Source organism: Apodemus sylvaticus, chromosome 3 (assembly GCF_947179515.1).
Source record: "Apodemus sylvaticus chromosome 3, mApoSyl1.1, whole genome shotgun sequence".
Taxonomy (NCBI): domain Eukaryota; kingdom Metazoa; phylum Chordata; class Mammalia; order Rodentia; family Muridae; genus Apodemus; species Apodemus sylvaticus.
This window is the reverse complement of record NC_067474.1, coordinates 138,662,419-138,686,137: the sequence shown is the minus strand read 5'-3', so window position 1 is coordinate 138,686,137 and position 23,719 is coordinate 138,662,419. Positions and strand designations below refer to the sequence as shown.

Here is a 23,719-nt window from a genome sequence, read left to right as displayed (position 1 = left end):
TGGTCTGACAGCCTGACAACGCTCAGAGAGTCTGCTCTGTCCCTCCCCACAGGGGTACCCTCGGGTATGCAGACCCTGAGCTCCCAGATGGAAGTCCTCCCGCAGAGCTGACCTGGACTTCTGAGGGAGGGAGAGGTCTTGACTAGGGTGTGTGCGCCCACTAGCTGGAGCCTGCTGTGTCTGGGATGGCACCTGAGTCTCTTTCCCAACCACCTCCTTGCCCTTAAGGTCATGGCTGGCCTGGAGACCACATTCTTTTTTTGTTTTTTGTTTTTTGTTGTTTTTTTTTTTGTTTGTTTGTTTTTTGGGGTTTTTTGAGACAGGGTTTCTCTGGATAGTACTGGCTCTCCTGGAACTCACTTTGTAGACCAGGCTGGCCTCGAACTTAGAAATCTGCCTGCCTCTGCCTCCCAGAGTGCTGGGATCACAGGCATACACCACTACCGCCCAGCTTGGAGACCACATTCTGATTTACAGGAATGCAGACGGGGCTGGAGCGATTAAGAACACTTGCTGCTTTTGCTGAGGATTTAGGAAAACTCCTGAAACTTTGGCTTCTGTTAGGTACCTGCGTGCATGTGATGCACATAAACTCACACAGGCACCCATACATTCTTATTAATGTTTTAAAATCTTAAAAACGAAACAAAACAAAACAAGTTTTGCCCTGTTAGAGGCTGCTAGGGAGCTTTCCTAATCGGGCCTTCCCTGGCATTCCTTACCCCCCCCACTCCCCCCCCCCCATCCACCAAAACCTCACACCCTGAAAACAAACAGAGTGCTGGGGGGTTGTTTTTCTCTTTTTAATTTGAAATAAACCTTTAAGCAGTTTCCAAGTCAGGTCAGCCGTGACGTGTACCACGGATGTGTAGTGATTCTCATTTCCAACAATCAAGTCTCGCAGCTGGGAGTGCCTCTCAGGACAGGGGAGAGCGCTCTCGCCCTCCGCAGCTGCTCCAGCAAGGAGCTGGCTCCAATCTGCAGAACATCTGGCAGATGCTGTCCCAGAAGTTCCTCCAGAAGGTCCCACTCCTTGAAGTTTAATTTCAGATGCTGGGAAAGGTTCTCTTAGACGTCTTCGAAGAGCAGTATAGACTGAATGCATGGCTGGGCCACAGAATGGAAGTATCTTCAGTGACCTCAAGAATTTGTATGTGTGTGTGATGTGTGTGTGTGCGTGTGTGCATGTGTGGTGTGTATGTGTGCGCATGTGCATGTGTGGTATGTGTGTAGTGTGTGTATGCGCGTGTGCATGTGTGTTGACATTTTCAGATGTGGCCATATTTGTCCATGGATGGATGGATAGATGGATGGGTGGGTGGGTGGGTAGGGTATGTGTGGACTTGCTCTACCAGATGCTCCAGTTCTGGAAAGTTCTCATTATACAGTACAGCCCTGGACTCTTCCACACAGGATCTGGAGACGGGTCACTGTGCCTAGGTGGGTCCTACTGATGCGAGTGGCCCTGCTGTCCCTGGCTGTGGCTGCTGCTGCCCTTTGTGTCCCCGAGAGTTGGAGCCTGGCTCCTTGCTGTTCTTCCTGGCCAGATGCCTATTGGCATTTTCCCTCCGGCCCTGGCCACCTTTCCTCCTCTTCTGCCCTGCAACAGTTGGATAGTGGAGGAAAATCAACAACGGATGTACAGACACTCTGGGTGCCCAGGGGTCCTCAGAAGGCAATGGCAAGGAAACGGGATGGGAAGGCAACAGTAAGTCACCTCAGGCTGCAGCCTCTTCAGGGGACCTTACAGCATGAGTCTAAGAACCAGTCCACCCCACTCCCCAGTGCACACCAGACAGCCTCCTTCTCCTCAGCCCTTGGACCCCAAAAACCCTAGAGCATTTCCTGGCTGTTCAGGACAAATGGGACAGTCCCCGTTTCCACTCCCTGCCACTCATTAGCCACCTCTGAGACCCGGCAAGGTGGTCACCATCTACCTTGTTGCCAACGGCGGGCTCTGTGGCCTTATCTGAGTGGGTCCAAGTTTCTGGGGGCTTTGCTGCCCCCCTCTGCTCTCCGAGGACCCTTCTAAAATGAGCACCCTGAAGAAATGGAACAGCTACAGGGATCAAGCCTTCAGAAGCGACTAATTCCTGCCACGCAGCATCCCGGGGCACTCTCCTCAGCCAGGATGTGCTCTTAGCTTGCACAGCATGGGACATAAATGTAACTGGTCCCCAGGGTGCAGAGGCAACAGCTCACCCTCAGGACAGGGCGTCCTGCGCACGGTACACTTCCGGGTCTCTTTGGTGTCGGCACAGGAGGTGTGGTCTCCCCCAGGAGCATGGAGCACCCTACGTGTCCGCTCTTCCGATCCCTTCCGGAAACCGCACAGCTTCCTCTTCTTGGAGCAGGGTCCCCACGGGGACCACTCGCTCATTTCACATTGTGCTAACAGGAGGTGAGGTAGGAGGGAGGGAAGCGAGGCAAAGAGGCCGCCCCTCTTGCCCCTGAGTGCCCCAGGGAGCCCACACAGAATCCACCCTCAGTTCAGACCTCAGGTCTGAGCTCTTTAGCCCAGAGGCAGAGAACCACGGAGAAAGAACCCCAAAATGTTGTTCCAGAAGGTGAAGTAGTCTTGCCCCGCCCCCGCCCCGTCCCGCCCCCTGTGGCCAGACTTTTGTCATCCTCTCTGCTCTGGGTCCTCTGCCTCTGGCCTTACCAGGACTGCCGCACTCCATGGTGCTGTTAGCTGCTGTGGAGCCTTCCGGACAGGCTGGATAGCAGCGGCCCTTGTGCAAGTACAAGCCCTCCTGACACTTGGTGCAGAAGTTGTGGCTGAAGCAGGCCTCACACTGCTCAATCTTGCATTCTGAGGATAAGAGCAGAACAGAGTCTGGCCCAGGCCAGGATGGGCACATTCTTTTATTCCCCAGTCCCCAAACCCACCACTCACACCTACTCAAAGAGGTCAGGATCTTGGTCTAGGTTGGGATTCCTACAGAGGAATCTTTCAAACTGGAGGGACACCTAAGTAGCCACTCCAGAGTACTGGCTGGGATTCTTGCCAGCAACAGCCCGCCAGAATCCAAATGGTCTCAGATCTTGGGACTCCATATGAAGTCCAAAGTTTTCAGGGGAGGAGAGAGCCTTCTGGGCTTGGTACAGACAGACAGGACTGTTTCAGCACCCCAGAGCCCCCCTAGTGGGACTGAATGGGAGGATGAACCCCCAGACAGCACCAGTGTGGCACCCCTTCCCACACTGCTGGGCACCTGCAGCACCCCAGTGCTGGGTCTCCTCCTGCCCAGAGCAGAAACAATATACTCGGAAGTGTGGGCGCAATCCCAGGGCAAATTCCTCTCCCTGTACAAATCCAAGTTCCAAGAAGCCCTGGGTTGGACTCCAGGGTCCCTCCCTACCTCCTCTTGCCAGCTCCCTCCTTTGCGGGAGGTGGGCAGAATGGGGCTTGGCTGGGAACAGGCCTTCCACCATCGTCCTTTCCAGACTGGGTGGTACCAGCTGCCTCCCAGTCTCTGGCACCTGAAGCTCCAGCTTCCAGTCCAACCAGACTCTGACACATCCATGAATCCCTTCTTCCCCCAATGTCCTCAAGATCAAGACGGCAGCTCCGGGGTCCACCTCACCTTACCAAGCCACCCACCTGCCTCCTACTGTACCTTTGTCCCAGTGGCTTAATTTCAACTTTGCCCGCCTTCCTCCTTCTTCCCTTCTGCCTCCCACCCCACCCCCACCTTGCCCAAGATAAGTAGACTCCTAGGTTTGGGTGCCAGTACAATAAGAACCAAAATAACAATACCATAGGTGCCAAACACCAAGAGGTTTATAGGTGTGTCTCCCAGCAACCAGAGGGGAAAAAACTAGTACTTCCAACTTAAAGATGATCTAGCTATTAGAGGCCTAAGATTCACTCAAGGTCATACAATGAGCTAGCAGCCTAGCTGAGATCAGAACCCAGAAAGCTTAGCTGACACCAGGCATTTGCCCACCCCACTCTCCTACCCCCATTGCCTCTAAGTTATCAGCGCTAAGAACCCATGGTCCATTCTGCCCAGCCTCCCTCCAAAGGCTTTCGTGAGACTCAATGATCTGAGATCTGGAAATGACTTCTGCAGTCAAGGCACTGAACTAAGAGAGGAAACCCTGGTACAGCTTACATGTTCACCGGATGTCCCCCAGAATGTCACAGGGATGGGATGGAGACCAGATAGCATGTGCCTTACAGCACATAGAACTGTGGCTGGGGTGGAAAGGCAGAGCCAGAAGGCAAGGGGAGTTGTAAGAGAGCACAGAGGACAGACAGGGGCTTCCCTGAAGCCAGGGTAGAGCTGACAATGAGGTGACTAGCAGCAGGAGTGTGCACCAGGTTGTGGGTCTCAGAAGCATCCTGGTGGCTGCGGTGCAGAGGGTGGGCTGAAGAAAGATGGACAGGCTATGGAAATGGGGGAGGCGACAGGTGGTGGGAGCCTAGCTATGACAACAGGGGAGGGGTTGTGCTTAGTGAGTGGGTTGGGCAGCACAATGAGAGACTAATTTGGGGTCTCTGGCTTGACGATGAGTCGGAACACTCAGAGTGACCTGTTGGAACAGAATTAGGTGCAGATATGGGGAGAGGAGGATGGGGTTCTGGCTTGTACACCGTAGGATTATGGGTAAAGTGTCTAGGAAGATGTCTGCCCGACAGTTGTGTATTTGAATCAAGAGCCTCGCCCTTCTTTCCTGTGCCTGTTCAACATGTCTCACTGGCTATAGGACCATCCTCCAGGGTCTGGGGCCTCTCCAGCCCCTGCCCCCCCCCCAAACACTCACTGATGCATTTGTTCATGTCAGGGTTGCGGGCATCAAAGTATCCAGGCGGGCAGGACGGCAGGCAGACGCCCACCTGGCGGATGTCGCTCCTCTCCAGCAGAATGAAGAGCTTGGGCGAGCACTTGAGGCAACCGTTGACTTCTGAACAGAGCTCACAGCCCTTGGCGCACGCTTGGCTCCCCTCAGCACTGACTGCAGGGTGGAGAAAGGATGAAAAGGTGGCTGTAGAGGAGACACCCCATATTGCCAGGCTCCCACAAGGATGGGGGACAGTCCTTTGGGGGCTTCATTGCACAAAAGGAACCAGCATCTCGAAGGTGAACAGCTGTGTGCAAGGATGCCTTAGGCACAAGCCCGGGAGACCCTAACTAGGTAGTGCAGATGTCTAGATCTGTCCCCCTAACTTCCTGTCTCCAGCTCAGCCTGAGCCTATAGACTTGTTCTTGATCCCCAGAGATGAAAATCAGTCGTTCCTTTTACTTATCCTGACTCTCTCCAAGAAGAGGAAACTTCAGCCTGCCGTACTCAATGTAGCTTCTCAGTTGCTGGTAAAGTTTTAAGAGCAAGAGGGACCCTGGATTAAGTGATCCAAAGAGAAAGACTGAAAGATAATTAGAATAGCCTATGCCTAGAATAAAGGTCTCAACTTGAGGGACTTTGCCTCCTAGATGTTTGATGAACATTTTTTTCTTTCTTTCTTAAGGACTGGGTCTCTTGTAGTCAGGAGATGACACTGAACCTCTGTCCTCCTGCCTTCTCTGCCCAAGTACTGGGATCCCAAGCAGATGCTACTGCATCCAGTCTATGTGGTTTGGGGACCAAACTCAGGGCCTTGTTCAAGCAAGGTAAGCTCTCTGCAGAGTTAAATCTCCAACCCTAGGGACACTTTTAAAAGGATTTATTTTTTACTTTATGTGTGTGTTTTGCCTGCATGTATATATGTGCACCATGCACACGCCTGGAGGCCTGGAGGGCCTTGCACTGTTGTGAACCACCATGTGGATGCTGGGAACTGAATGTAGGTCTTCCGCAAGAGCAACAAGTGCTGAGCCATCTCCCTAGTCCCTAAGGACTCTCTTGATCATTACAACCAGAGAAGCGAGTTGCTCCTGGCATCACGAGAGCAGAAATAAGATCAGTTCTTGATAGTCAGGTAGTGGCAACGCATGCTTTTGATCCTAGCACTCAGGAGGCAGAGGCAGGCAGATCTCTGAGTTTGAGGCCAGCCTGGTCTACAGAGCCAGTTCCAGGACAGCCAGGGCTACATGGAGAAATCCTGTCTTGAAAACAAAGCAAAATAGAGAAGATTTTGAGCATTCTCCAGTGTGTGGCTCAACCCTAGACAAAAATGATGACATGGTCTCAAATATCTGTGATGCTGAGGTGGAGACATCCTGGTCTAGGGCTCTTTGAAGGCAGTGTGACCTTCCACGGGTCTCATCCTGAGCCTTCAGTAAGTGTTCAGCCAGCGCTCACCTTTTGCCTTCTGTGCGCCACATGCAGGATGAACTCAGGATGAGGTCAGGCAGCAAATAAGCCGAGCCTCTCTGCAGAAGGACCGGCCTTCCACGGGACAGACACCCATCCATATGTGAGTGCCGGTGTCCCCCAGCCAGCAACACTGGACTCAAGGGTCTGGGGAAGGCCAGCATGGTGGCTTATACATGTAATCCCAGCATTCTGGTAAGTGAGGCAGGAGGATTATGAGCTGGAGGTCAGACTAGGGCAATAAAGCAAGATATTGTCTTTTTTTAAAAAAAAAGGAGAAAAGAAAAAAGAGAGAGGAGGAGGAAATGGAAGGAGAAGGGAGAAGGAGAAGGAAAGAGAAGAGAAAGGACTCTTAAAAGAGGAGCCATGGGCCCCTTCTTCAAGGATCAGTAGAAATATGTCTTTTAGAGAGTAGAATTAGGGGTCCTGGAAGGAACAAGACCAGAGGGGCAAAGGGCTGTGCAGATAATGTGGGGGAGGGGATGGTGGGAGATAAGGTATCTTCCCTCTGTATCACACTAAGGAACTCAGTCCCTTTGCCAGTGTTTCCCTTAGAGAGACCTTTACACAGGCTTCTTCTAGATGTTAACAGGAGGATGGGAGGGAAAGGTTAACGACGCCTGTGAGACCTGGAGCCAGCATGTGAAATGAATCTCAAACAGATTATTTATCTATTTGTCTTGTGTTTAGCATGGTGCAAGCATGTGAGTGTGCACTATGGTGCGTGCATGTGAGTGTGCACGTGTACACCCCCACACGTGTGCATATGGAGGCCAGAGAAGGACCCTGACTTTATTCTTCCGTCACTCTCTGCTCCAGGGCTTTGAGACAGAGTCTCTCATTTGCCCTGAAGCTGGATATTTTGGCTAGGCTCGAAGACCAGTGCTCATGATCTGCCTGTCTCTGTCCCACAGTGGCGGAGTTACAGATATGCACAGCCATGCCTGGTTTTTTCTTTTGCGGGTCCCATGGTCCCCATGCTTATAGGGCAAACCACTGAGCCATCCTTCCCCGACCATTCGTACTTTCAGCTAGTAATAGTAGTAGTAGCAGCAATATATTACTAGAGTAATATTACTAGTAGTACCAGTAGTAATAGCAGTACTACTATAGTAGTAGTGGTAATAATAGTTGTTGTGGGGGGTAAGGGTAATGTAGGTGAGGGGGTGGTATGCATGTCTGTGCCACCATTCTGGTGTGGAGGTCAGAGGACAACCTTTTACCTCTAAGTGGGATCTGAGGATTAAGCTCGTCATCAGGCTATGCAGGAAGTGCCTTTATCTCCTGAGCCATCTTGCTGGTCCTTTTTGTGTGTGTTTATTTCTTTTGTTTTAATTGTGTGTGTGTGTGTGTGTGTGTGTGTGTGTGAGAGAGAGAGAGAGAGAGAGAGAGAGAGAGAGAGAGAGAGAGAGAGAGACTGTTCACATGAGGAGGTCAGAGGACAACTTCTGGTCCTTTCCTTTTACCATGCGGGTCCCAGGGATCAAATTAGGCTCATCAAGTTTGGCAGTGCCATCTTGCTGACTCTGTTTTTAAATTTAAATTTTTACTATTTTAAAATTTTATATTTTTAAAAAATCTTTCTTTTCAAGGGGAGGGGGAATTGTTTTTTTGTTTTTTGTTTTTTTTCAGGACACAGTTTCTCTGTACAGCCCTGGCTGTCCTGGAATTTGCTCTGTAGAGAAGGCTGGCCTTGAACTCAAAGACCCATGTGCATCTGCCTCTGGAGCGCTGGGATTAACCCTGCTCTTGCTTTGATCTTTTTGATTCAGGATCTATATTATGAAAACTGACTATCCCGGGATTTGTATGTAGACCAGGCTGGTCTTGAACTCCTAGAGATCCATCTACATCTGCTTCCCAGTGCTAGAATTAAAGGTGTATACCACCATGCCCAGTGTTTTGTTTGTATTTTGAGCAAAGGTTCACTATGTAGCCCAGGCTGGCCCCAAACTCCTGGTCCTCTGACCACAGGCTCCAGTGACCTGGAATGGCAGATGTCACCACTTCAACAGAATCCTTCCCTGCAGGGCCTTTTGCAACCCTGAACACCACAGACCTGTGCAGCACGAGAGGGGAAAAAAAGCACTTCCCAGACATTTTGGCTGCAGACCTCTTGCTTTCATTTGTTTACTTTTGAAACGTTAACTCAGGTAGTCCAAGCTCTCTTCAAGCGCCCTACATGGTCAAGGCTAGTCTTAAACTCCAGCTTCTTCCTCCTGAGAACTGGGACAACAGGCTTGTGCCACCACATCCAATTTTATGAGGCTCCAGGAACTGAACACAGTGCTTTGCCCATGCTAGGGAAGTCCTCTGTCAAACGAGCTACAGTCTCAGCTTTGTTCTTCCCTTTTGAGGTGTGTGTGTGTATGTGTGTGTGTGTGTGTGTGTAGGGGGGGGGTCTCACAATGTAGCCCAAGCTATCCCCCAGAACTGGTACGTAGCCCAGGCTCCCTTGAACTTGAAACGATCTTCCACCTCTGCCTTCCAAGTGCGGGGATGGCAGGTGTGAGTCATCATACCCCTGCCACTGTCAGCATCCATTGTCCTTTTTACAGATGAGGAGATGAAGAGGTTAAATTACTGGACCACGATGCCTCAGTCAGTATGTGCTCCGGGCGAGAGGTGAAGAGAGGCTGGTGGAGGAAGCATGGAGACCACAAGCATGGCTCAATGACTTCTTTAATGTGAAACTTGTTTGCATGGAGTCAGTGGCACTGCACGTTGGTAACCTTAAACATTGTTTTCATTTTGCCTGGTCTGCTTACCGCAGGGGCAGCTACACGCAGTCTTTAGGGCTTTGCTCAGCTGTGTGCCAAGCGTGTGTAGTCACTGTAGAGTGTAGGGACTGTTTCTGTTTCGTGGAAGGTTTTTTGAGTCACGGACACTTGACTCAAGTTTGTTTCAGAGTTGAATGCTCACTCTGTGCTTTTGCCTTAGCCTCAATGGCTGAGATGGCCCAGGTGACCCTCCTATAGCTTTGTGTGGTTTCAATCCTTTTTTTTTTTTTCTTTCAGTACTAGGTAAGCCCAGTACCACTGAGCCACATCCCCAACCTTCTTTTTACTTTGAGATAGGAACTCACTAGATTGTCCAGGTTAGTCTTGTACTTGCACTTTTCAAGGCTTCTTCTGCCTCAACCTCCTAAGTACTGGGACATTGGGGCTGCTCAACTTGGGTCAGTTCTTGGTAGCAAGATTTCAATATTCAGTCTCTCTGCTTAGTCTCTCTGTTAAGAACAGATTTGTGTCAGGAGATCCCGGAGCACACCTTTAGTCCCAGCACGTGGGAGGCAGAGGTAGGTGGATTTCTGAGTTGGAGGCCAGCCTGGTCTACAGAGTAAGTTCCTAGACAGCCATGCTGCACAGAGAAACCTTGTATCAAAACAAACAGACAAACAGACAAACAGATTTGCATAGACCTCCTCAGAGTCCCAGTGTTCGATGTCCACTCAACCAGCTACTCTACATTTTTCTCCGTTGACATTGGTATTAGCTAAGGAAGTGTGGTACACCCAGAGTCATCAGAGGAGGAACACAGGGAGTATGGTAACACCAGTAGCTGAAAGAGAAGCAAGACCAGATCAAGAACCTCAACTATATAGGACTCACAAAGAGACTAGCTCAAAGACAGCAAGGGAGTCTGACGGGAGCCAAAGTCAGACCTTCCCCTTAGAAGGCGCCCTCAGTGCCATGGACAACAGGCTGAAGAGGTGGCAAAAAGCCGAAAGATACCCAGGTCAAAACTCTCAGGAAAGGATGGCAGAGGTATTGCACACCTCTCTGGAAGCCAAGGCAGGAGGATTTGCAATCTTAGGCTGGCACAGTGAGAACCAGTTTCGAACAGCAGTGAACTGCGGGACTGAGAGGCAGGGAAGAGGCAAACAGAGCTGAGATCTTCAGGGGGCAGGTCCCCCACACCAGGTGCTAGGTTGTGGTATAAAGGACAAAACACAAGTTAAGGTGACTTTGAGACAATGAACTTGTGCATCAGGGTAATCTAATCACTGACTCGTCACTGGGTCAGAAATCCCAGAAGAACGGGATTGGGGGGTGGGGGAATGAGAAGGGGCTTAGTCATGCTGAGTGGGCAGGCCCTGTGAGCCACTCAGGAAAGGGGGCCACCAGGCAGTGGGCCCTGTGGGGCTGGAGCTCCCAAGGTACAGTTTGTCAGTAGATTGACTGTGGAAACAGCCATCCAAGGCAAAGTGGGACACTGGGCACGGTGCTACAGGACTATAATCTCAGCAGCAGGAGGATCTGGAGTTCAAAGCTATACAGCAAGTTCTAAGCTAACCTCAGCTAGGCTACACCAGATCCTGCTTCAAAGAAACCCAAACATCAAACAAAACGACGCACTCGCACATGCACACAAAAAGACAACAAAAACGACGCACTCGCACATGCACACAAAAAGACAAGCAGGTGTGTGAACAGCAAGTGGGTAACAGCACCGGCTCTCCAGGTTGCTGAGCAGATATGCTGCACAGCAGATATTCACAATTACAATTCATAACAGTAACACAATTACAGTTATGAAGTAGTGACTGCGTAATTTTATGGTTGGGGGCCATCACAACGGAAGGAAACAGGAGGATCAAAGCATTGCAACATCAGGAAGGTTGAGAACCGCTGGCCAAGAGGCTGGGAAGAGAACTAGACATCCAAGAGAAAGACAGAAAAGGAAGAGGTTAGCCTTGATGAATCCAAACTGAGAGATGGGGAAGGATTCTGAAAAGCATCCTGTATCCCAGGAGCCACGAGAGGAGAGTACTCATCAGAAGAGAAAGGTGCCAACAAGCTGAAGGCGGGAAGGACAAGAGTCAGGAGCAGGTGTAGTTGGTAACCCCACTGGGAGTGGCTTCAGCATGGGAGGCACAAAAGCAACAGAGTAACAAAAAAGAAGTAACATTGTTGCTTTCAGGAAGAGTGAGTGTTCATTAGCCACGGCTAGTAGCAGGATGCCTCAGCAGTCCCGGTCCTCCGCAGAGAAGCAGAGGGAGAGAGGGTTTTAGGAAGAGGTAGAGGAGGGATCTTGGGGAGGTGCAAGCTGGGAGAGGGGGAGAGGAACCAAGTTAAAAGGTGGGAAATCTACATGGGGTACATCTTTAATCCCAGAACTCAGGAGGCAGAGACAGAAGGATCTCCGAGTTTGCGAGTTTGCGACCAGCCTGGTCTACAGAGCGAGTTCTAGGATAGCCAGGGCTACACAAAGAAACCCTGTCTCAAAAAACTAACCAACCAAACACACAAAACACAACAACAATGGAGCTTGGGACTGAGTGGAAGAGAAGGCTTCCAGAGCGAGGGGATGATGCAGTCAGCACTCAGAAGACTGCCCTGAGCTGAGCTCCATCTTGAGGTACAGAGTGAGACCTTGTCTCAAAGAAATGGGGGAGGGGAAGAAAGGGAAGTGTGGGATGGGTAGGATGGAATGCCAAGACTCAGAAGCACTCAGAGGCAGAGAAATTGATGGAGTGAAGACCTGAAGAGATAGGAGAGACAGGATACAGAGGTCAGTCGGTGGGATTGGCTGGGTTAGAGGAGGGTCGGGAAGCCGGCATGAGGGTTCTCAGGCCCTCGAGGGTTTGGAAGCTCAGATGTAGGGACTCAGTGACGGGCAGGGGTTAGCTTAGTGAACCAAGGACTGTTTACCAGGGTGGAACAGGCGTCCCCGAACCCCCAACACTCTCAGCTTCGGGAGACTCGAGAGTGTCAGGGAGGGTTACCCACGACTGTGGGAGGGGCTCCACAGAGGCAGGATTGGGTCACACATGGGAATACGACCTTGAATGGAGGACCCAAGGAAGATGATGGGCGTTTGGGGAGGAAGCACAAAGGATACAAAAGGGGAGGGGCTAGGGCTGTCACTCAGTGGGTGGAGTGATTGCCTTGCATGCAGGAAGCCTGGGCTCCGTCCCCAGAATTAAACCAATCCAGTGCGGTTGTGCAAGTCTGCAATTCTAACACTGGAGAGGTGGAGGCAGGAAATATAAGGTATTTCTCAGCAGCCTGGGCTATTTGAGACTGTCTCAAAAAGAAAAAGAAATGAAAGAGAAAAAGACAAAATAAAAAGCGAAGGAGAAGGAGAAGTTCCTTTCCCCAGGAATTCACTGTACAGCTAACAGGTTCCCAGGACTGCAGGGAACGGAGCACAAGCACTAGGTGACAAAGGTCTAGCCAGCAATAGGGAAGCAGGATTGACCCTGTAACAACAAGTTCCAGGGGAGTGGCACAGAGTACTCACTCTCTGAGCCAGCTGCCTAGGGGCAGGAAGGGCACCCACCGGAGGCCTGTGCAAAGGCCCTAAGTGCTGAGTGCCCTGAAGTTCAACAAGGCTTTGTCCCACTGCTAAGGAAAAGGGCCAGATCCTCTACATTCCTGCTGCTCTCTGTGGTGCCTGGGCCCAGGGCTGCCTGCAGGAGGGAGTGTCTTAGGCTCGGAAAGGGCTGGGGGGAACTTAAAAGGGACACCAGCCTTCCCCATTTACCCCTCCCCCACTTCTGTCTCTGCTCTGGAACCTTTGGCTTCCCCGACACATTTTTAAGAAGTTCTGGGTACAGATGTTTCGCCTGCATGTATGTCTGTGTACCATGTGCGTGCATGGTGCTGGAGGAGGCCAGAAGAGGGTATCGGGTCCCTGAAACTTGAGCTGCAAATGGTGGTGAATTGACATAGATGCTAGAACCCAAACCCAGGTCCTCTGCTAATGCAGCCAGTGCTCTCAACTGCTGAGCCATCTCACCCGATCGATCGATCGATCGATTGATCAATTGATCAATCCTCAAGTCCCCTTTTCTGGCCCTCATAGACAAAGCTGTGCCTCCGTTGTGGCTGCTCCTACCTCTGGCCTCTGTCAACCCTCTGTAAAGCCATTCAAGCTCTAGTTGTAGGGATGGGGAGTGGGGCGGGGTGGGGTGGGGGTGGGGGACTCAGTGGTAGAGACTTGCCTATCATGTGCGAGGCCAGGTACTATGCTCGGGACAGACAGGAAAAGGACTATTGTTGCTCTGATGACCTTGCCAGCCCCTCAGTGAAATACAGTCTCCTGCTCACAGTTTTTCTAACCCCAGATCATTTTCCCAAGAGCCCCTTTACCAGGCAACCAAACCTATGATGACCCCTGACCCCTGCCTGAAACATTGCATCACATCCTAAAAGTAAGATCTCCTTCCTAATGGCCCAAAAAGTTTCCCTGAGCTACTCCCCCCTGCCTGCCTCCACCCTCAACACAACCCTAAGCAGTAAAAACATATCACTCTTTGATCTTCTATATCTTTCTCTAAGTTAACACTTTAGCCTAGAACACTGTGCAGCCTCCAAAGCCTCAGAACTACTTTTCTCCTCCAGGAAGTCCTCCCTGATCGCCTCCCTGTACGTCTGGATGGGCTCTTTTCCTGTGGTCTCCTCTCCCCAGCATTTGAATCAGTCATGGTAGATACAACAGCATGCTGTCATTTCCAATGAGATGTCTCCTCCTCCCACTAGAAAGGGCTTGGGAGGGCAGAGTTGGTCTTGTTTCTAAGTGGGAGCCCAGGGAAGGGTTGGGCTTCCCTCACAAGAGGTGGAGCTATCTGGTGCAGGGCTGAGAGCAGTGTGTGTTGTGGAGTCTCAAGGAGGGTGTGATATAGGCGTAGATGCTGGTGAGCACTCAGTGAGTGTGGGGAGCGGGGCTGGGCATAAGTAGGAACTCAGGAGAGCCAGGGCGATGAGCGAGTCCTTGGGACTCACGATAGTGCTTGTGGGTGAATGCCAGCCTTGAGACACCTGAGGCGTGTTGGCAGGTAGAGGACAGGGAGATGGTGGAGGATGAGGCTGGAGGAAAGAAAGCAGGAAAGGGCAACAGGGGCTCATCTTGGGAATGGGGTTTAGTCCTGGATTCCCTGGGCCAGGGTGGGTCTGCTGAATGTTCATTGAGCCCAGGGGAGCCACGCTAGAAGGATGGCCCAGTGGTTAAGAGCACTGACTGCTCTTCCAGAGGTCCTGAGTTCAAATCCCAGCAACCACTTGGTGGCTTGCAACCATTTGTAATGGGATCCGATGCCCAAGAGAGTAACAGTTTACTCACATACATAAAATATATAAATAAATGCATCGAGAGCACCTGTCCCAGGTCAGCAGGAATGTTCTCTTCCACTCCATGAGGGAAGAACATCTCTCAGACCTCAGGATCAGACACTTCCAGTTCAAAACACCAAAGCATTGATTCTCACAAGCGATTGTTGACTGACACACCAGAGAGGATGACAGACAGGCAAGAGCCAGAGGCTCCTCTGTACATCAAGCCCTCCTCCTCTCTGGGCCCCTCCCTGTGCCCTTCCACACGGGCCCCAGCCTTCCTTTACCCTTGCTCCACAATACCCAAAATACATATCACAAAATGGTCTTTGCAAACTGAAGTCTGAAAGAGACTTTATGCTTTACAAAGGTTGTTAGAAAGAGAAAGAAAGGAAGGAAGGAAGGAAGGAAGGAAGGAAGGAAGGAAGGAAGAAAGGAAGGAAGAAAGAAAGGAAGAAAGAAAGAAAGAAAGAAAGAAAGAAAGAAAGAAAGAAAGAAAGAAAGAAAGAAAAGAAAAGAAAAAAAAAGAAAAGAAAAGAAAAGAAAAAAGGAAGGAAAAGAAAGGAAGAAAGTCCAGGGATGGTAGTGTGCGCCTTCCATCTCAACACTTGAGAGGCAGAGTCAGATGAATCTTTGTGACTTTAAGGCCAGCCTGGTCTACACAGTGAGTTCTAGGATAGCCTGGACTGTTAAAGAGAGAAGCCATGTCTCCAAAAAACCAAAAACCAAAAAAGGAGGAGGAAGAAGAGGAGAAAGAGGAAGAAAAAGAAAGAAGAGAGAGAGAGAGAGAGAGAGAGAGAGAGAGAGCGAGCAAGGCTGGAGAGGTGGCGCATCAGACAGAGGTGCCTGCCTCACAAGCCTGACCACCTGGCTTTGGGTTCCCCAGAATCCATGTGAAAGCTGGACCCGAATCAAAAGCATCAACAGCCCCAGAACACCAATGGGAAATGGAAAGAGAGGCCACTCCTGATGCTCACAGGCCAGCTTAGAGCATGGAAAAGATCCGCTCCTGTCTCAGACAAGCGGGAAAGGCAGGGACTGTCATCTAAAGGTTGCCCTCTGACTTCCACATCCATAAGTTGTGTCCCAAGAACCCCTCTGCCCATGAACACACACACACACACACACACACATACACACACACAGTAGTTTTAACTGTATAGATACACATAATGTTGATACGTGTATCTAAAGTTAGGGTGTGCATGCCCAACCCCCAGCACCACCACCAAGCCTGCAGTGCATCTGTATCTCTATCCATCATCCCCAGACATCTGGTTGTGCTCCTATGCAATGACATGGCCACCTCACAGGGGTGTTTCAGGATCGCCATGTAACAAGGACCGACTGATAGCACACCCCATCATGCCTGGTGAGCCTCACAGCACCGAGTTCTTGCCTTGTCTGACATCAGTCAGTAATACAAGATGATGTACATGCTGCCTAGGCATCAGATGTGGCTAGTTCAAAATCAGGCATATCGAAATTGCTGTGTTTGATAGCCACGGGGAGAAGCCGCTCTACTAAATCCCAATCAGTGCTTATGTCAGTTCCACTGACTCGAACCCGGGTCTGTCCACCTGTGTCCATGGACATGTGACCCTCTGTGGGTGAACAGGATCACCATGCATGTCACATGAGTAAGGCTGGCCCCTCTGTCTGTCTCAGTGTCCTGATGTGTGTGTCTCTCTCTCTGTCTCCCCATTTCGGAAATGGAGGCGACTGACTCTAAATCACTAAGCCACATCTGGCCCATGGAGTCCAAAACGCCGGCCACAACAGAGGCATGGGGAGGAGTTTGAAGGCCTCGCTGCTGCTGCTGCTGCTGCTGCTGCTGCTGCTGCTGCTGCTGCTGCTAGAACCTCACCTTGCCTAACTGTTCTTTAAGCTGGCGTTTTTTTCCAGCTTCACCGATTCTTGCCCCTCCCACTCCTGACTGCGCCGCTCCTGTGGAGAGCCTTGGCCCTCACTCAGCCTTCTCTGGCTTGCGGGCATCAGTCCCATGAGAAAAGTGAAGCAAGGGGGAATTGGGCGAGACTTTGGAAAGACTTCCTGCCTGCACGACAGCCCTTGATGGGGGATGTGGAAAGAGGGACAAGGCCTTGGGAGGGAGAGGCCCCCACCCAACTCTCTGGCAGGGTCACTAGCATCCACTGGCCACTCCCAGGACATAGTGCCCCCATTACTGCAGCTGTTGAGCAGAGGGTAGGGATGGCCAGGAGGCGGATGCATTAACTTTGAATTCTAGCGAGCTGTTTCCATGGGCGCTGGGCTCACTGAACTCCACGAAGAACTGCAAATTATTAGGGAGACTGAGGCAGGAGGATTGCCACAAATCAGAGGCCTACACAGGAAATTTTGGGCCAACAAGGGCTACGTAGCAAGACTGTGTCTCAAATGAACAGAAGGGAGACAAAAGAGAAAGAAAAGAAAACTGGATTTTCTATTCTTTCCTCCTTTTTTTTTTTTTTTTTTTTTTTTTGGTTTTTTGAGACAGGGTTTCTCTGTGTAGCCCTGGCTGTCCTGGAACTCACTCTGTAGACCAGGCTGGCCTTGAACTCAGAAATCCACCTGCCTCTGCTTCCCAAGTGCTGGGATTACAGGCCCAGCTTCTTTCCTCTCTCTTATAAAATATTTTTAATCATAAGCATTTATATATTAATATTATCTACATATTTGTATATTTATTATACATTACATATATAGTTATATATTTATTAATTATATAAATGTATAAACATTTATATATTTATTACACATATCAATAAATATTTAATAAGTCTGTCTGTGTCTGTGTGTGTGTGTGTGTGTGTGTGTGTGTGCATGCACACTCACAGAGAACGCAGAGGTGTCACATCCCTCTGTCACTGGAATTACAGGTGGTTGTAAGCTGCCCATCATGGATATGGATATTAGGAAACTGGAGCAAAGTCCTCAGTAGAGCAGTACACGTGTTTTGTTTTTGTTTTTGTTTTCTCGAGACAGGGTTTCTCTGTGTAGCCCTGGCTGTCCTGGAACTCACTCTGTAGACCAGGCTAGCCTTGAACTCAGAAATCCGCCTGCCTCTGCCCCCCAAGCACTGGGATTAAAGGTGTGCACCACCACTGCCCGGCCTCAGTACACACTTTTAACTACTGAGCCATCTTTCCATCCTGTTCGTTTGTTTGTTCTCTCTCTCTTTCTGTTTTGATTTTTAAAACCAAGTGTCTCAGTGTCGTCTGACCAGCTTTGGCAGCCCTGTCCCAGCTGAGGCTGAGGCTACAGGCATTTCTTGTGCTCAGAAATCTTACAGGGGTGCCTCACATGATAAAGTCATCGACACTCAGAGGGTGCGCTGGCTTCAGCTCGGGGGAATCCCACGGGGCCTGATTTAAGTTACTGGAAAAAGTCCCCTCCCTTTCTTTTCTGTGCTGTTCCTGTCTGTCACCCGACAGGAAAGCTGGGTGCTAACTGCCCAGATGTGCAGAGCTTCTGTCCAAAGGCTTGCAGTTCAGAGAGGTGCCCCGGGCCTGAGCCTGGGATTGGGGAATAGGACATGCAGGACAGGGACTCTCTCCACCCCAGGAAGCATCACCATGGATACCCTGCAAAACTGGTGTTGGGTCAAAGGGCCTCCTAGAGAGGCACTGAGCCAGAAAGCAGAGTCTAAAAGAGGAAGGAAGGTCAATAATGAGGGGTTGATAGATCAGTACATCTCGACAAATGAAACCACCCACCGGATAATCCACAGCGCTCACAGAGCAGAGACAGCCATCATAGAAGAAAACCACCAGAGGCTCTCCAGTCCCGCCCACACCAAGGTCCTCAGCAGCTCGCCCCGCCCCCAGAGGTACTCACTCCGCCTCTGCCTCTTGCCCTTGATCCCCCGGCTGCCCACTGCGAGGTGCGTCCAGCTCAGAACCAGGGCCACCACACACAGCCCAAGCCGCATAGTCACTGGCCAGCCCCGGGCCCCTGGCGGAGGCGTGGTCTCTTGCTAAAAGGCTCTGAGGCTGGGTCAGTGGCAGGAGACCCAGGCCCGGGCTGCAGGCCAGATCGGCCATAACCTCAGCTGGGATCTGAGGGGGTGTGGAGCCGGGTTCTCCATTGGCCCAAAGGGAAGTCCTGTCCTGCTTGAAGCCACCTCAGAGGGTCACATGAGAAGTCTTCTCACACCGGCAGAGAACCACCCCCAAGATAGACCTGTGGGCAAGGAGAGAGAAGGGTTAAGCCCACGGTGTCCCGGAGTCCCTTTACCTCCCTTCCCCTGGGTTTCCCTGCCCTGGACTTTTGTAGAACTCAGGAAGTCTGGACACTGCTGCACATCCCCTACCAGGCACCCCTGAAGAAGAAATCCCATCCTCCTGTCTCCAAGCATCTTACATTCTAATACTGGGACCAGCTACCTGAGTAACCGGATTACAATGATTGCCCAAATTAAACCTTGTTGTCCCTGCTGATTTCTCAATAATAGGGACCAGCTGCCCTGGTCCTGTCTAATATTGGCTGGTTCTAAGCAGAAGTCCTTCTTTAAGTCTACCTTACAGATCTCATGCTGCTAGGATATCCTGACATTTGTAAAGGAGCTCTTTGTCCTCCTGTGACTCCTCAGCTTTCTCTTTCCAGTGCTGAGTCACTCATGTGCCTTTCACCTGTCCCAGTCCAGAAGTTAGAGCAGCGGCCTCTAGCAAGCAGGCAAATTCTGCATCATGGCCCTCTGGGGTTGAAGGGAGAAAAGGAAGTGAGGGTTCTCCCCCACCCCCCAGCCACAGAAACTCTGACACAGCAGGCCCGGCGGGCCTGGCTTTTGTGAGGGGATATAAACAGCAGCAACTGCCCGTCCTGGCTAGAGACTGCAGAGAATGGTGATAATCCCCCAGCCCGGGGACAGCTTGGGCTCTGGACCCAGTGGCCAGGGTGATGGGGGCAGGGGCACCCATCCCCGCCGGCCGGCCGCCGGCCGCAGTGTCTGAGAAGGTGGGCATCCGAGCTGCAGAGTTAAGGAGGAGCAGGGGAGAGAGCTTCGTTCCCACTGACAGGGTCACGCACTCACAACAGGCTCCCCCACGCACGCGCCCGCCCGCCACCGAGAAAGTGCGCCGCCGCTGGCGCACCCACTTAGGTTCACAGGGTGAGCATTTGACCTGTTTCCCCCACCCCCACCCCCACCCCCCGGAGGTTCTGTTCACGGGTTAGCTGTCACTGGACTGGTCGTTAGGCCTCCTTGAACCTCGGGCTCTTCACCTATGAAACCGGGATTGGTTCGGAGTTGTTTTGGCTTACTAATGAGAAATCCGAGATACTCAGCAAGGAGCCTCCAGCCCCCTCTCCTCTCCCCTTCAGCTCCTCTGTGCCCAGTCCACCCCCTCACCTCCCAAAGAGGCCCCAGTAGAGCCCACCTGCACTGGAGATAAATCATTACCCCCTGAGGGAGTTCGGTACCTCCCTCCTCCCTCCTCGGTCTCTCCCCCTGGCTTTGAAGGCCAGACACACTCAAGTGGTTAGGCTGCCTGGGAGAAGTGTTTACATGAGCCTGATGGATCCCACCTGGTGCTGGAGCTGGAGCCAGCAGAGATGCCCCCAGCACCCCTGGTGCTCCACAGCTGCCATTGCGTATGAGCCCCCCACCCCCGCACCTAGTACTCCGTGCCAAACCTTCCCAGCCCCATGTCACATCCCATCCCCTATAACCATGGATATTCAGCCAAGTGCACCAAACTAGAGTCCTCAGCCCCAACAGAGTCTGGGGAGGGGGGGGGGGCGCTGGATGTGGTCCCTAATGGTCATGGGTACAGTCTTCAGGGCCAGGCTGCCAGGCTTGCAAGGCCAACTCTGTTAGTGAATTAGCTGTGTTACTTTGGGTTACTGGCCTAGAAGCTTTGAGGCTAGTTTCTAATCTGCAAGAGTCTAGTTTAGGTACAGCTGCATAGGTGAATGCATCCACAATGTGCTCAGAACAGGGTGGGCAATAGTGGGGTTTCAGTTAATGTAGTTACATTTTTTATGAATGAGGTTTCATTGTGTGTCGACGTTCCTATGCCCCCCCCCATAAAGGCATTTAACATCCCCTGAATGAACAGGGTAGCCTGCTAAATGCAGAGTCCCAGCATGCAATGGCCACATGTGCATGTCTCTGTGGTTGGTGGCCCTGGTCCTGAAGATGTCACCTCTCAGGAAAGCCTGTGTCAGATAGGATGCTAGGATTGGACAGCTCCGGTCCACCAGTCCTTGTGTCTGCAAACACTGCCTCAAACAAGTCTGGGTTCAAGCCTGGGTCTTTGACTTTGGCCTCATTCTATGGGGTCCACCACTCAGGAAAGATCTCTTAGCTGTCTCCGTACTCTTGGTGCCCACAGAAGGGCACTCGGTACTTCAAGGGCTGAGCAGCCCCGCTGAGGGCAACTCCTAGCCCCGCTTTCTCTCCTCTCCTTCCCCATCCTCCCAGCTTCCCCTCTGGCCTGTCCTTGCCACACTCACCAAGTCCCTGGAGTTCCTGCTAGTGAGAACTTTTTCCCAACCCTCCCCGGCCCCAAGATCTCCAGGAAACCTGTCTTTGCTTGGCATGGAGAGGAGGGGCAGATGTGAATTTCGTTGGCATCGGGGGCCCTGACTTCCTCCTGGAGTGGAAAGAATCTCAAATCCTTTCGGCCACTGTGTATCTTTATCTCAAACGAAGCAAATAAGCTAATAGCTCATCCACATCAGGGAGTGTAAGCAGCAGACAGGAGCAATGCAGTATGGGTAAGGAGCTGAGGACCCTGGGAAGGTGCATATGTCCAGGCTGGCAAACAATGGCCCAATATTGCCAGGGTCTCCGACAACTTGCTGGGGTGACTGTTAACCACAGGGCAGGTCTTAGACCTTAGACTTTGTGGTATCAGGCTCCCGAGGGCCACAGATGCCTGTCTCTGGGGTTCCCTTTCCCTTCAGCTACTCTGGGTCCCACCTGGGCACTAAAGGGAACACTGACACTCCGGAGAGGAGCCAGGAGCTGAGGGGGAGCTTTTAAATACCCTTGCTGTTTCTACCATCATTTCCCATTTACTTTGGGTGTTGAATTGCTATCGCTCACAAGTTCATTTGGGAGGGAGGGCTCCTTACACCACCCTGTGGGAAAGAGTAATGAATAGGCTCAAGGCCCCAGGCGCTGGTGGGGTGAGGACAACCTCGCTGGCTGGGGCAGAATCCCACTTACTGCACACCTCCTCCCCTCTGCAGGGGCTGGACCTTACCTTACTCCAACACAAATGAAGGAGAAAGGATTACAGGGAAACATGGAGTTAAGGACAGAGAACTTTAAAACTAATATTGGGAGTGAGGTGCCTGGGAGTCCGTCCCAGAGCCTTGCTTTTGCAGAGAGCTAAGGAGTTTGGGTCATCGCGGCTCTCGGAATGGCCCAGCACAGGGTGAAGACTCTGAGGGCCAGAGGCTGAGATGGCCAGAGCAGAGATCACAAACTGAGGTCACAGGGGTCAGGGAGGGGAGAACCTATAGGGTGGAGCCACACTGGGGAAGGGGACTCAGCTGCGGGTGGGGCTGAGGGCGGAAACTCAGGCTGAGCAGGGGCTGGAGGAATTTTCACCTCCTTGCCCACCACAGCGTTGTTAGGATGAATTGGTATTCCGTCAGAAGTCAGATACGGACCCCAGAAAATGTAAATCATGGCGGTGGTTTCTCATTAGGCAATGCTCCCATCCCTGGGATGGGCAACCGGCCTAGGAATTGGAGGCCAAAAAGAGATGAAGTACTTCAGGGGCAGGGGTAGAAGAACTGAACGTGTGCCTGTGGGACCTGTGGGCATAGCAGAGCCATGCCAGGCTCAGAGACTGTGCCCACCCCGCTGCCCCCAAACGCGGAACGCGGAGAGAAGCTCTGCTCTGGGTGCCTGCCTGCATGGATCACCGTCCATTCATTCTCTCTCTCTCTCTCTCTCTCTCTCTCTCTCTCTCTCTCTCTCTCTCTCTCTTCCTTCCCTCCCTCCCTCTCTGACAGGTGCCAGGGGAGTGGATCCATTGCCCCCCCCCATTTCCCCAGCATCCCCACAAAGCACTGCAAATGCGCAGGATCGGGTCTCCTGTGCCCTGTCCACCCTGAAGTCCCTGGGTGGCCGCAGCACACCTCTCCCCTCCAGGCCATGGTGCAGCGCATTGGCCTTCTGCTGTGTCAGGCTGGGAGGAGGGACTGGGTCGAGGGGGTCGGAGATGGGTAGCAGCTAGGGTGCGTGGGTCGGGATTGGGTCGCTGCTATGGTGCGTGGGTCGGGGTTAGGGACTCCAGATGGGGCTGGGTCGCAGCTGGGTTGCAGCTGGAATGCATGGGCAAGGCTGGGGTGAGTGGGTTGGGGCTGGGGACTTGAAGTGGGGCTGGGTCGCGTGGGTCAGGGTTGGGTCACAGCTGGGTTACCGCTGGGGTGCGCGGGGGCACGGATGGAGCGGGAAGGTCGCGGCTGGGGACCGGGCGGGGTGCCCCGGGCTGATGTGCAGAGCGGGACGACGGGATGGGGTCGGGCTCTGCCCTGCCTCCCCAGCTCCGCCTGCTCCCGGACGTGGACCCAGGACCCCGGGGCGGACGGCGCGGGCCGCGGGACTCACCTGGCGCAGCGGCCGTGGCGGGGCAGCCCGGAGGGGCGAGGGCGCGGCCACTGGGTCCCGCGTTGCCGTCGGCCCCGCGCTCCGCCCGCCGCCCAGTTGCTCAATGCCTTCTCGGCCGCCAGCGCCCCGCCCGGTGCATTGGTGCTGGGGCGGCCCGCGCGGGCCCCGCAGTCCGCCGCCCGGGCTCTGCGCCCCGCGCCCGGAGAGGGGCCGGTCCCCGGCTCGCACGAGGGAGGGAATCCCCCGGCGCCACCCCCGGCCGGCCCCCCTGCCCGATCCGTTAGAAAAAACGGACTGGAGCGCCGGACCCGGGACTCCGTAGCCCCCTCCCGCACACCCGGGCGAGGGACGCGCCGTCCGCTGTGTGGCGAACGTCGCGAGCTCATGTCCCCTCTGCCCGCCCCGCACTCGCTTTTCTTGAGTTAGGAGCAGGGACCCAGGATGCTTGCTAAGGCTGGTGCCCTCCATCAGAATTTTGGAAAGGGGGCAGCTATAGAATGGTAGGGCTTGTAATGGCCGGGCCACACCCTTCTTTCCTTTAGGGTCAAACCTTCAGAGCATCTGACCAGCTGGGAAGACCAAGGGAAGGAAAGTTTCCTATCGGCTCCTTACCCTGGAATCAGTGTGGGCGATCCTACAATACGCCCCCCAGTCCAGTCCCTGGTCCCTCACCCATCGCCTGTGTGGCCAGGACTAAGTTACTTAACTTCGCTGAGACTCCCGGATTTCATCTGTTTTGAGGGTTTCGTGAAATGAAGGATGCCCAATCCCGGACAGGAACTCGAAAAATGTTTGTGAGATGACAAAGTAGGGAAGGAAGGGTTGCAGACCCCTG

The 23,719-nt window shown here is 52.5% G+C and overlaps 1 protein-coding gene across 2 annotated transcripts; it reads right to left on the bottom strand.

The window, feature by feature from the left end:
• Positions 1–1,221: 1,221 nt before the first annotated feature.
• On the bottom strand, positions 1,222–23,116 carry Rspo1 (R-spondin 1). 2 transcript variants are annotated; one of them, XM_052177313.1, is made up of 6 exons: positions 22,885–23,116; positions 18,153–18,497; positions 4,771–4,962; positions 2,663–2,812; positions 2,203–2,391; positions 1,222–1,600 (listed from the first exon to the last, which is right to left on the bottom strand). In XM_052177313.1, the coding sequence occupies exons 2-6, from the start codon at positions 18,244–18,246 to the stop codon at positions 1,437–1,439; spliced, it is 789 nt and encodes a 262-aa protein (XP_052033273.1). In that variant the 5' UTR covers positions 18,247–18,497; positions 22,885–23,116; the 3' UTR covers positions 1,222–1,436. The 2 variants fall into 2 exon arrangements, with proteins under 2 accessions (XP_052033273.1, XP_052033274.1); XM_052177314.1 differs by lacking the exon at positions 22,885–23,116 and adding an exon at positions 18,947–18,995.
• Positions 23,117–23,719: the final 603 nt, after the last annotated feature.

Excerpts from the sequence above, each read along its gene's own strand:
- Rspo1 (XM_052177313.1), bottom strand. The coding sequence starts at position 18,246 with ATGCGGCTTGGGCTGTGTGTGGTGGCCCTGGTTCTGAGCTGGACGCAC. Across the intron at positions 4,963-18,152 it reads GGGCAAGAGGCAGAGGCGGA|TCAGTGCTGAGGGGAGCCAA; the intron begins GTGAGTACCTCT and ends TCCACCCTGCAG. Across the intron at positions 1,601-2,202 it reads CAGGACGCCCTGTCCTGAGG|GGCAGAAGAGGAGGAAAGGT; the intron begins GTGAGCTGTTGC and ends CAACTGTTGCAG.